Source organism: Primulina eburnea, chromosome 17 (genome assembly GCF_022965805.1).
Source record: "Primulina eburnea isolate SZY01 chromosome 17, ASM2296580v1, whole genome shotgun sequence".
NCBI classification, from domain to species: domain Eukaryota; kingdom Viridiplantae; phylum Streptophyta; class Magnoliopsida; order Lamiales; family Gesneriaceae; genus Primulina; species Primulina eburnea.
This window is the reverse complement of record NC_133117.1, coordinates 23,837,719-23,851,455: the sequence shown is the minus strand read 5'-3', so window position 1 is coordinate 23,851,455 and position 13,737 is coordinate 23,837,719. Positions and strand designations below refer to the sequence as shown.

Genomic DNA, 13,737 nt, shown 5'->3' with positions numbered 1-13,737 from the left:
GCTGCTCATGCCACTATTTTTTCTCAATCCAAAGGCCGTGAGAATACCTATACTCACACTTCTTCTCGTGGCCGTGGCCGCTCCTTCAGAGGAGGTGGTAGGAAGAATTGGAACCAGGTCAATGTTCGTCCGAAATGTCAAATTTGTTGATATTCCAATCATATTGCAGAAAAATGTTTCTATCGCTTTGATAAAGACTTTGTCCCACAGCACAGAACCTCTGGATCTTCCCACACACGAGACACTAATTATTCTCCTACAGCTACGATGGCTATGAAACAACAGGAGGTGCTCAATGATGACTGATGGTTCCCTGACTCAGGAGCTTCTCATCATTTCACAAATTACCTTGCCAATCTCACAATTGGTTCTGAACATACCGGCGGAGGTAAAGTCCTAATTGGTAATGGATCAGGTTTACCTATTTCACATATTGGAACTTCATTTTTTGACTCTCACATGAGCCTTGGCACTCATACTTTTAACCTACATAACATGCTTCGAGTTCCTGATATCACTAAAATCTTATCAGTGTAAGTCGTTTTGCCCTTGATAATAATGTCGTCTTTGAGTTTTATCCTCGTGTTTGTGTCGTGAAGGATCTAGCAACACGAACTCCGCTCCTCCAAGGAACTCTGCATAATGTCCTATACAGATTTCATCTTCGCAAGTCCAATCGAGTAGTTCCTCCAGCAGCCTGTCTCACCCTCTCCTCTGATTCTCCAGCCAACATCCTTCATAATCAAGTGCTTCAGTCACAGCCTACTACTAAAGAGGATTCATCCTCCTTGCGGCGATGGTATTATAGATTAGGACACTCATCTTTCTCTACTGTTAAGCAAATTTTATCTAGTTGTAATACCCCTTTTTTCAATGATAATGACACTCTTTGTGCGGCATGTGAATTGGGCAAAAATCATAGATTACCTTTTTCAACATCTCGCACTGTTTATTCCGCACCTCTTCAATTAATTGTCTCTGATGTTTGGGGACCTGCCCCTAATATTTCTATAAATGGTTATCGATATTATGTTAGCTTTGTCGATGCCTACAGTCGCTTTACTTGGATATTCTTTATCAAACAAAAATCAGAGGTCTTTCGAGTGTTTCAAAACTTCAAAACCAATGTTGAGCTTCAGTGCAATAATAAAATTAAAGCACTTCAAACAGATTGGGGGGTGAGTTTCGTGCTTTGAGTCCTTTGCTACAAAAATGGGGTATTGCCCATCGAGTCTCTTGTCCACCCACTTCTCAACAAAATGGGATTGTGGAAAGAAAACACCGTCATATTGTTGATATGGGTCTATCTCTTCTTGCTCATGCACATATGCCACTTGAATATTGGGATTATGCATTTTCCACTTCGGTTTTTCTTATTAATCACCTGCCTACCACAGCTACTCATGGTCATGTTCCTCTTACTCGGCTGTTCAATATCTGTCCAGATTACAATTTTCTTCGAGTGTTTGGTTGCTTATGTTTTCCATATCTTCGAGTTTATAATTCTCACAAGTTTGCCTTTCGTTCTAAACCATGTACTTTTATTGGTTATAGCAGCAAACACAAAGGCTATAAATGCCTCAGTCCTGATGGGAAAATTTATGTTACTCGACATGTTAAGTTTGATGAAGCTATCTTTCCTTTGTCTCACAAGCAACCCTAACTGTCCACCACTTTCCCCAACCGTTCCTCTACTTCTCTTTTTTTGTCCACCCCACCTTCCTATATTCCTTCACATCCTTCTTCTCCACATACACCCAATCCGCCTAATGACCCCTGTGATCCACCTGGACCTATTCCCATCTCTTCTGATCCTTCTCTGTCCATTGACAGGTGTTCTGTTCTTGTTCCAAATAATCCTAGGTCCTCTGATCCATTACCAGCTAGTACTCATCCTATGGTTACTCGATCCAAAGCTGGAATTTTCAAGCCAAAAGTTCTCACGGTACATCAACCCACTACCAGTGAACCTGTCCATCTCCGTGATGCCTTATCTAATACAGCATGGTGCACTGCTATGCGAGAGGAGTATTCTGCCCTCTTACGTAATCACACATGGTCCTTAGTTTCACCTCCGGCTAATGCATCTATTATTGGTTGTAAATGGGTCTTTAAACTCAAGACAAACTCTGATGGTTCCATTGCTCGCCATAAGGCTCGACTCGTTGCTAAGGGTTATTCCCAAGTTGTTGGTTTTGACTTTTCTGAAACGTTTAGTTCGGTTGTTAAACCTACTACTATTCGTCTTGTTCTCACCATTGCCTTGACCAAGCAATGGTCCATTCAACAGCTAGATGTTAACAACGCATTCCTTAATGGCTCTCTTTCTGAGACAATTTATATGCAACAACCTCCGGGGTTTGAACAAAAGCAAGGTGATACTACATTGGTTTGCCGATTGCATAAGGCAATTTATGGTCTTAAGCAAGCACCTCGTGCTTGGTTTGACAAACTAAAATCAGCCTTACAACAGATGGGATTTTCTGCGTCCAAAGCCGACCCCTCATTATTTGTCTATTACTGTTCTGTCTCCATTATCTATGTTCTTCTCTATGTGGATGATATTATTGTTACAGGAAGTGATCCTCATTCAATTGCTACTCTCATTACAAAGCTGGACAGTCAGTTCTCACTAAAAAATTTGGGCAACTTATCCTACTTCTTGGGCATTGAAGTCACCAAGCTCCGAGACAGCTCCCTTTTTCTTTGTCAAACGAAGTATGTTCAAGATCTTCTTCTCAAGACAAAAATGCACAATGCCAAGTCTCTGCCAACTCCAATGGTTACCAATCTTAAACTAACGGCCAAGGAAGGTGATCCGTTTGATGATGCCAAACTATATCGAAGTACAGTCGGTGCTTTACAATATCTAACCATCACTAGGCCGGATATTGCTTTTAGTGTCAACAAGGTTTGCCAATTCATGCAAAATCCTCTCCACCTACACTGGAAAGCTGTCAAAAGAATTCTTCGATATCTCAGTGGGTCTCTGCATTATGGGATTCATCTTACTGCATGTGCTCGCTTTACTCTTAGGGGTTTTTGTGATGCAGATTGGGGAAATGATCCGGATGACCGTCGCTCCACCTCTGGTTTCTGCTGGTTTCTTGGAACTTCTCCAATTTCTTGGAGCTCCAAGAAACAACAGGTTGTTTCTCGCTCTAGTACGGAAGCTGAATATCGCAGTTTGGCTCATGCTACAGCTGAGTTGTTGTGGCTTCGATCTCTTTTCACAGAACTGCATATTCCCCTTAATGATACTCCAGCTCTCTGGTGTGACAACTTGAGCACTATTGCTCTTAGTGCCAATCATGTCCAGCATTCTAAGACCAAACACTTTGAACTCAACTTGTATTTTGTTCCTGAAAAAGTTCTATCTAATGCTCTATTTGTTCGTCATGTTCCAACTTGTGATCAGATTGCAAATGTCCTTACAAAGCCATTATCTGCCGCCTACTTTACCAAGTTTAGATCCAAGCTCAGCGTTGTGCTTAATCCATCGTTGAGCTTGCGGGGGCAAGTTAAGTAATACGTCCAGCTACAAGAGTTATTCTTACTCACATGCTTGAGGTCAAACATGTGTGGGTGTCTCTAGAAGCATGTAGAAGAGTCTAACAAACTAACAGAATTCATTCTCACATTGGTTAATTTTTTAAGCTAGTTTTTCTCTCCTACACTTGTATTTAAACCCATGTAATTACCCATTAATGTACAGTGAAATATACACAAAATTCTTCATCGTGTTCTGCTATTTTTAGATTTCTATCTCTATGAATTCCCAAAACAAAATTTTGGAGTTAGTCAATTTAGAAGGTTCATTCCTTCATGTTTTTTGATTAAAAGATTTCATATTTTTTGTTTTATTATTATAATATATTGATGTTATCTATATTAAACCAAGATCTTAATTTCACCCATGCACGATGCCTGGAGAGAAGCCTACAATTAGGGATGACAATTTCCTCCGAAATTGTTGGAGGATCTGATACCCGACCCGAAATAGAAGATGGCATGGAAGGATTTTTAGATCCGATTAAGTAATTGGGTAATCGGGTATGAGTTTCGGGTTTGGGTATGGAGGCGGGTTTGATATAATCCGAACCACACCCGACCCAAATACCCATTTAAATTAAATATAAATATATATATATATGTATATATATAGTAATTATATTTATTTATATTAAATATTCATCTTCTCAAATCCAAGTAAATCATACATATATAATAATTATATGTATTTATATTAAAGATTTATCTTCTCAAATTCAAGTAAATCGATATTTTTTCTTTCTCTTCCCTTTCGCATCACTTTTACGTTTCAAGGTTTTACCGCTCTTTTATTTTTCATTCAATTTTTCGTCTTCTCCATTGGTAAGTTTATTTCATATTTGACTTCAAAAATTGAAAAATATTTTATTTTTGTTGAATTGCATACTTTTATTCAACTAATATAAACTATTTTTAATATTTTATTATTTTTTTCTATAAAGTTTATTTTGCAAATTTTTATCATTAATAATTTTTTATATTGTTCATTTAAATAATTTTTTAGATATTCATAACTTCATCGAAACAATTTAAATTTGAAAAAATTCAATTGTATATGATAATAAGGTATTTGGGTAGGGTATGAGTACCGATAATCCGATGAGTATGGAAATGAGGATAAAATTCAATACCCGATGGGTATAGGGATGATTATGGGGATGAATTTAATAAATGGGTATGGAGATGAGTGTATGAAATCTGACCCATGTCCTACCCATTGCCATCCTAACCTACAATTTTCATGGCAATAAGATTGGAAAATATGTGTATAAAAATGCATATGGGCCCCTTGGTTGCGTCAATAAATCATTTAAATAGGATTATAGCTCCACAAGAAGTGTCAACTTGTAAAAGAAGTATGTGTGACATTTTTGAGTCTTTTAATGAAACATGATGCAGGCAAAAATAAATTACATTTGAAATATGAGTAAAATGAGATTTGCAGCCAAAGTATCAAAGGAAGTGTGAGGCACAACCCTTCAACCTCCCAACGATTTGAAGTAGATGGAGAGCCAAAAATTTATAATTTATTAGAAATTGATGGATGATATTAAATTGAATAAATATAGACTGATTAATGCGAAGGCGAGTCTAAAAGTCACTTTGCATCTATACATACCCCATCGAAATCACATTTAATTTAAATACACTCAAAAACATCAATCAAATTTTGTATAGGTACGATATAAGTGGACACATTGAATCCCAAACATATTGACACAGTGTTTGATGATATCCGAATGAATCGGGTACGATATAAGTGGACAATCCATCGGATACAGGGACGGAGCTACCCCAAAGGCTGGAGAGGTTGGGGTGGGCTCCAGCCCAGGCTAGATTTTTGGGCCTACTAAAAAATATGGATCGATTAGCGACGGTTTACTACATCCGTCGCTAAAATTTTTGAATTTATTAAAAATTTTAGCCCATAGCCCATACTACAAAAAAAACGGATGTATTCGCGACGGTTTTACTAAATCCGTCGCTACGATTACGACGATTTTGTTCTAACCGTCGCTATATAGCGACGGTTGAGTACAGGCCGATCTAAATCGGCGACGGTATTTGGAAAAGCCGTCGCTAGTAGGGACGCTTAGTGTCGGCATTCAGCCCAGCCTCAAATTATTTCCTGGCTACGTCCCTGACCGGATATGAAGATGATTTTGTTTTTATGGAATATGAGTAAGGATAATGGCTTCAGTCGAGACCTGCAAATAAGAAAAGAACTCGTGAATGAGCGCCGAAGGGGTATCCGGCGTGACCACTCCGATGCTTAAGTCAACATGTTGAAGATGAAAAACACAAGCGATATATGTGAGAATATATGTGAGTGCTTGAGAGTTCAATTTTTCAGAATCTGTAAATGAGAAATGTACCTGCTATTTATAGGAGGAAATTCCATCATTACCTTGATTTCAGTGTCACCTGCTAAGTATGGCAAGTCGGCTGCCCATACTTTTTGATGACTTTTGTCATACGTCAAACCCATATTGTTCTGACAGATAAGATTGCTCATATCAATCACACTCGAGTGTTGTGCAATTCTCGAGGTAGCCCAGGTAGGAAGTTCTCGGGAACTTGTATGAGAGCCCGAGCTCTTGATTGCTCGGGAAGAGAATAAACGCCCGGCTGACGAGGATAGTTCCCGACAGCTTGGCTCTGATCTAGGCTATCCAATTAGTTCTCGGGTCATTTTTCACCCTGGTCCTTATGGGGGTATCAGTGTTATTTAACAAATAAATTAGAAAACAACTAACTTTGTAGTACTATATAAACCACAACAATATATTACACAAATAAACTTATATTTACATTGAGAAATTCCCAAATAAAGGAAATATAATTTGAGAAGTTCTAACAACTTAAAAATTGAAATAACAAAGATAACAAAATTCAAAACCATCTTCATCATCATTCCCAAAACAAGTATTTTTCTTTCTCCTCTACTTGTTCTTCGCTATCATCTAAGGAGAAAAGTAAAGTTGAGTGATATAGTCAACATTCAGTAAGTGGGAGTCGATCGCACGTTAACAAACTTCCCTCAACACTATTGCTGATGTTCTACAGTGGGCAACATCATGTTTTGGGGAATGAAATGAATGATATGATTTTGCCAATTGTCATACTCCATGGATGAGTTTCATCCGAACATAGAAAATGCACTCCTAAGTGGCATAGGAAATGCCTTATTTGAACGTTTGTTTAACATACTTTTTACTTATATCTTACATAAACTATATATGAATTTAATATTTTTTTGTACATAATGCATTAATCTCGATTTGACACATATCTATCTTGCATGTTATAACTATTAGACGATGAATACAACAAGTACACAATAACTATTAGGCCGCGTTTGGTTCGGATGATTAGTCGAGATAGATTATTTTATCCTACCTAGTCAGCTGTTTGGTACGCGTGATTATTTAACCGAGTCAATCCCTTCTATTAATGATTAGGTTATATTAAGTAGGTTAAAATAATACCTCATCACCCACTAGGATTATTTATCCAACTCTTAATACCTCCTATTTTTTCAATTTTATCCTTCTCTTATAATCAAACTCACCACCACTTCCCGCCACCGACCGCCGCCGCCGCCGCCGTCGGCCGAGCCCCAGCCGACCGCCGCCGTCGGTCGACATTTCCGGCCGGCGGTTTCCGGCCGCCACTGTCGTTGTCGCCGTCGCCTCCGCGAAGGGGAAATGCAAATTTTGTCTTTTCATCAAAAAATTCAAAATTATCCTACACTTAAAAATCTTACCAAACATAATATTATTTTACACAATATATTACAATCCTACCACAATCATTTTCTTTATCATTTACATACTAATCATTAGTTTATCATATCCTTCCAACCAAACGCAGCCTTAGACGATTAATACAACAAGTACACAGGAGATTAACGAACACGAAGTATTAAACACATGTACCGCTGCAGGAAATGTTAAAACTCGTATCATTTCATAAAAATAAAAGGTTTTCCATTTTAGATAAACAAAACCACGGTTCAGTCGATGCTATCGAAGAGGGCACTGCCCCCTTCCACTTATTTTTTGCCACGTGGCATTTATTTTTTAATTTTTTTTTACAGCAAAACTCAATAATGGTTCACTTTTTCAAAATCAAACAAGCTCTCTCTCCACAAAAAAACCTCTCACTTCCCGTTCCTTTTCAAAATCAAGCAAGCTCTTTTTCCACAAAAAAACCTCTCACTTCCCGTTCCTTTTTTTCAGCATGGATACAACCTCATCTCATTGAATCAGGCAAGGTAAGGATTTTCTTTGCCACTGTACAATTTTTATATATATATAATGGAGATATTTGTTTTTGTTTCAATAAATTTGGGATTTATTTCTGGTTATTTACATGAAATTGATGATAATGGCCCGAAACAGAAATAACCAGAAACAAATCCCAAATTTCTTGAAACAAACACAAATATCTCCATTATATATATAAAAAAATTGTACAGTGACAAAGAAAATCCTCACCTTGCCTGATTCAATGAGATGAGGTTGTATCTGTGCTGAAAAAAGGAATGGGAAGTGAGATGTTTTTTTTTTGTGGGCAGAGAACTTACTTGATTTTGAAAAAGATCAGGAAGTGAGAGATTTTTTTGTAGAGAGAGCTTGCTTGATTTTGAAAAAGTGAACCATGGTTGAGTTTTGTTGTAAAAAAAATTAAAAAATAAATTCCACATGACAAAAAATAAGTGGAAAGGGGCAGTGCCTCCTTCGATAGGGTACTGAACCCAAAAGCACCCAAATTCTCATACTCCATGATTGACCCATTACCCTAGAGAGATGTACAGATTCCTCAGTGAAGAATATGACAATAATGAAAAATTCTGACAAATACAGATGATGCCTGTGATTCGTGGCTGGCTGCTAGATAGATTCTGATTCACCAGTCCTTTTTATGCAGTCCTTTTTGGTACAGTATTGCCCCCTGATAATCATAAAACATATTCTTGATCGTACGAATATGTCCAAGATATCTTGTAACAACTGGCTCAGAGAACCTGGAGCTCTGAACATCCCAGTGTTCTTCAGAGACCGACGACCGCATTGAACTTAACCCCCGACTTGTTGACATGGTTTGTCGAGGCCTAGCACGGTTAATGTCCTTGAATCCATGGTGGCGAATGGTGCAGTCCTGCTCGCCTGAACAGTCAATTTCAGTGACGGAAGAAGAGACACACAAGTGTGGGCGTTCTTGCACAAATCACGTGCAAACACAAAATAAGCGCATGTGTAGTGAATGGTATCAGCAAAAATGTGATCAATACACATGAGACCATGGTAAATTTGTGTGACGAACACTTAAGTACGTTTTACTGTAAAAGTTTGTGGATGTTCAATTTGTATTATTGAGTCTGGACCCTGTAGTGTGTCCTTCACCATACTGATTGTGGTGATTATCCCGAGCTTTTCGCCTTTGTATTCATTAAATCAAGAAAGTAGATAAATGTTCATAAAGTGAGTAACATCGGAACAAGAAAAGGCGATTGATGTTCATAAAGCTGGTAAAGAATATCATTGAACTATTCTTTTGTTCAGAGTTTGTTAAAATCAAAGGAAACATATATTTAAGAGGAATAATAATTCAAAGAGCAGAAATGATATCGTCGGGCCGCCGGCAGGAGTGGTTTGTGTATGGGGGCAATGGCATGCCATAAGCAGCCATGTTCCATAATCACATTTCTATAGCATTCATAGGGAAAAAACAAACATAAAAGACGAAAAAAAAGGAACTTGATTCGGTTTTCCCAAAAACTGGCAAGTAAAAACATTAGATTTCCTCATTATTTAAATAATCCCATAAATCAAAATAATATCCTAAACCAAGACAAAAAATGCATCGCAAACAACAAGAATCTAGTTATGAATTCATCTTTAAATCAAAAGAACTAGAGGACCTTGAATCTCAGTACAGCTGAAGGACGCTTCTTATTGAGTGTGAGTGCTTCGGTTTGACTTTACCAAGCCCAGCTCTCCGGTTGCTCCTCATTGGCGTCAAGTAGAAACGCAGGAGTCCATTATCGATGTGCTTTGGAGAATATCTTGCACTCCGATTCCTTTCCAACACGAAATCATCCCTCTTCTTTCCCCCGTGCCCATTCACCTCGACATTTGAATGCCTCACACTCCCGAATGATTCACCAACTTGAGGGGCATTTCTCCAGCTCACACCACTATTGCTTCGAGGCACATTTCTGTTGAACCCGCCTCTCAGATCGATGCTTCCTTCCCTCCTTGATTCTTGCCAAGACTCAGAAAAAGATCTCTCCACCCAATTCACGTGACTTGTTCTTTCCTCCGCATTTTCATCTTTGTTACCACCATTTCTCCGGTATATAAAGCCCCATAATCTCCAACTCCACCTCCTAGATTTCTTCGACTCCTTCCTCTCCCCATTGCCTATCACAGAACTGCTACTATCCCTAAATCCGCTACCCAATTCAAAAGTCTCGGAACAGTCATCCCTCAAAGAGTTTGATTTCGAATCCCTCAGATCTTGTTCCCCAACTACCACTTTTGTCCCTTGAAAATAGTCTATAGTAGTGGGTGAGAGCTTCGCATTTGACACCATCTTCAGTTCATCAATCTCAGTTACCATGGCGGCGGCAGTCTTCCTGAACGAACTAGAGCCATCAAGACTCTTCCTCCTTTTTGATGAAGAGTCAGAGTAATACTCTCTGGTCTGCACAGACCCTCCAGGCACACCCTCACCTTCATTTGCAAAATTTCTTGACTGCTCCTCAACTGGAATTTGCATGTCTGAGCGCAACACGTGCACAGCAGGGGCATCCTCCATCACAGAAAGCATAGGTGCCATTCTAGAAAAACTCCTCCCAATCAGATATCCATCCCAAGAAGCTCGAGGCTCGTCAAAGGAGCATCTAGGATCATCAAAACTGATTCTCCCAGCATCCAGAGAAAACCGGGGATCTGAATCACACGACCTCCTCCCAAATCCATAATCAGCAATCTCAGACTGTTTCTCCCTATACTGCCTAGAAATCGGTTTCTCTACAGGCAATGTAGCTCTGATTTTGTCACTGTTCTGCTTCTTCATCTTTTGCTTTTGCCTCCACTTCTGCCATTTCTTGCTGAAAACTGAGGCTGCAGTCCAAAACCCCCCTCCTGAACTCTTCTTATCCTGACTATCAAGATTTATATGGTCTTTCATAGGCTTCAAATTACTCACACTCAACACCTCTTCTTCAACAATCTCACTACTACCATTCACCTCAAACTCAACCACATTTATCAAATTTTCCAAATCGGAAATTTGAAAGGGTATAGTTTCATCTCCATCTACTCCACCACCAGAATCATCCAAGACCACAACACCATCCTCTACATTTTCAAGGTCATTAAAATCTCCGTCGTTTTCTGTTTCCTCCAATACTGGCTTATGCACTATACAAGATTCGATTTTTTGGCTACTCAAGAGGTTTTGATGAGAAGAAGAAGAGGAAGAGAAAGCTTTATTGTTACTGGTAGTACTTTTATTCTCGTCTTCTAATGTGAAGAGTGACCAAATGTGAAGAGTGACCAAAGAGTGTTTCTTACCCGAACGTCACAAGATTTCCTCTGCGGCTCAAATGTCTGGCCTAAAGCTTCGTTCTTGGAAGCAGAAAAAAACTTCACGCGACGTAGTTCGGGCAAAAACGAATTGGGATTTGAGGCCTTATTAACTGGCTTCAGAGGAGGAGTAAGGACGCTGTTTGCTTTCGATGCGGACGAAAAAAGGGACTTGATTGCGGTGACCGCCGCGGCGGAAGCCGACGAGGGGAGACTGGAGGAGGAGGGAGTGTTGGAGGCCGAGTGATCTAGAGAGGTAAGACGCTCGCAGAGACAAGAGGGGCAGAACCCGGTGTACTGCTCATTGGGGTGGCGGTCACAGCTGAAGGAGGAGCGCGGCGGAGGAGGCGGAGGCGCTGTTGGGTCTGCAGAAGTGGGATTCATAACCGCGAGTGCAAACACAGCTACAGCCCACGCTCATGTTGTGCTAAACAATCAATGCGAGGGTCTCACTCAGTTTGGGGCGTTTTCTCCTTCCATTCTCAACGGTTGAACGAGCAAGGAAGAAAGGGAATTGCATAAAAAACGAAAATGTTTACACACCTCTCTCTTCAAGATACTTTTTTTAAAAAAAAAAAAACTTTTGCCGTTGGATCCTATATTTTTTATTATCATGGATTTCAGTTGAAAAAACATAGTATTTTTTTTACCACATGATGGTCAAAAAATAAGTTTTAATACATTATACTGTTTTTAGCCCAAAAATATGAACATTATGTGGCACACACATACTTTTTCTATTTTACCCTCGTTATAGTAATAGATTTACAAAAATTACCCAATTCAATTCAATATTTTTTCCGAAAAAATCAAGTAATACATGATAATATAAATAGACGAACATATAACTATATACATACGCTTAATTCTTCATATTTTTACTCAAATATCACTAAATTTGGTACTTAAAAATAATAATATATCATAAAAATAATAAATAATGAAAAGTTAGATTATTATTAAATAATAAAAACTATTTTTGTTGGGATCTATAATGTGTTTAGGAGGAGGTGAAAAAACACTTTTAATTTTTTTTAAATCTAAAACAATGTCAAATAATGTTATCGATCTCGATAGTGTTAGCTATATAAGACCTGATTTTATCAAAACTTTAAGAAACAGTCAGATCACAAATTTGTGCGGAAAAAGGTCTGATTGTTCTTATAAAGATTATATACTCAAATATAGCGGATTAATAAGATAAAAAATTGCGATAAAAAAATGACACAATAATCTTTATGAGTGTTCAGAGACTCAAGATCTCAAGTCACTACTTCTTTCACTTAGGAGTGATTTCACTAAAAGACTTTGTTTGTACAAAAATTTATAACAACTCACTTCAATATTATAGTTTATCAACGGTCTAAGTTGAAACTCCTCGTATTCTCACAAGCAGTTGAGACTTGAGTCTAACAACCAATACAACACGAATGAATTAAAGTAATGAATCCTTCGATTCAATTTATCGAAAAACTCCTCAAACGATCTTTTCATTCAATGTTCGACTGTATCTCAATAAATGAGCATTAATGCAATAGTTTTGTTGTCCTCATCTTTTTCTTATATTGTACACTTTAATTAATGAGCAATTTGGCATTTACCAAACTAATAGAAAACAGCCACTAGAAGCAAAAATCAACTAGTTCAGCGTAGACTTTAAGGAAAACAATATGATATATTGATATCCAGTATTGTCATTCATGATCGTTCTACTAATTTTTTTGATAAAGTAGGTGAGATCCTTGTAAAATGTGTGGCTTTATCTAAAGATAACTTTACTAGACTGTTTATTAATGTTGTTGGATAGAAAGAATGGTCGAGTACTCCATGTGCCACAAACTGGTGCGTAGGAGGGCTCGAGTAAATCAATTATACTGCTGATGATGAAGCGGTTGAATAGCTTATGTAAGGCCCGAGAATTTGATTACCGTAATCTGAAATGATTTGGGTATATTTACCGTAATCTGAAATTACTCTGAAATGATTTAATGATTAATTAAGGTAAATATGGACGGAAAGGATTAGACCGGGAAAGACGAGAAAAGACGCGAAATATATGTGCGAGGGTGTGCATTCGCGCACATGCGCGGCGTGTAAGCGTGCACATGCGCGGAATGTCCAGAACCTCTCGCGCATATGCGCGAGACAGGGCGGGCATATGCGCGAGGGGGGTGAAATGCCGAGGGAGAACTCCAGAGAGTTCTGCGCATATGCGCGACGGAGATGGCACACATGCACGTGACGGACAGAAGGCTCGGCGCATATGCGTGAGATTGACGGCGCATATGCGCGAGTAGTCCAGTAGCCGGATAGTGCTTCTGGCGCATATGCGCGGATCTTGGGCACGCATATGCGCGCGGCATGCAGAACGAGAATATACCACTTGCCCCTTGAACATGCACGATATATATATATATATATATATATATATATATATATATATATATCGTGCATGTTCAAGGGGCAAGTGGTATATTCTCGTTCTGCATGCCGCGCGCATATGCGTGCCCAAGATCCGCGCATATGCGCCAGAAGCACTATCCGGCTATATATATATATATATATATATATATATATATATATATAT

General features: G+C 38.6%; 1 protein-coding gene across 1 annotated transcript; it reads right to left on the bottom strand.

Moving 5' to 3' along the window:
* Positions 1–8,318: 8,318 nt before the first annotated feature.
* On the bottom strand, positions 8,319–11,671 carry LOC140818594 (protein OCTOPUS-like). The gene is given in 3 exon segments (XM_073178607.1): positions 8,319–8,723; positions 9,479–11,093; positions 11,096–11,671. Coding segments are annotated over 2 exon segments (2,046 nt in total). The 5' UTR covers positions 11,535–11,671; the 3' UTR covers positions 8,319–8,723; positions 9,479–9,486.
* Positions 11,672–13,737: the final 2,066 nt, after the last annotated feature.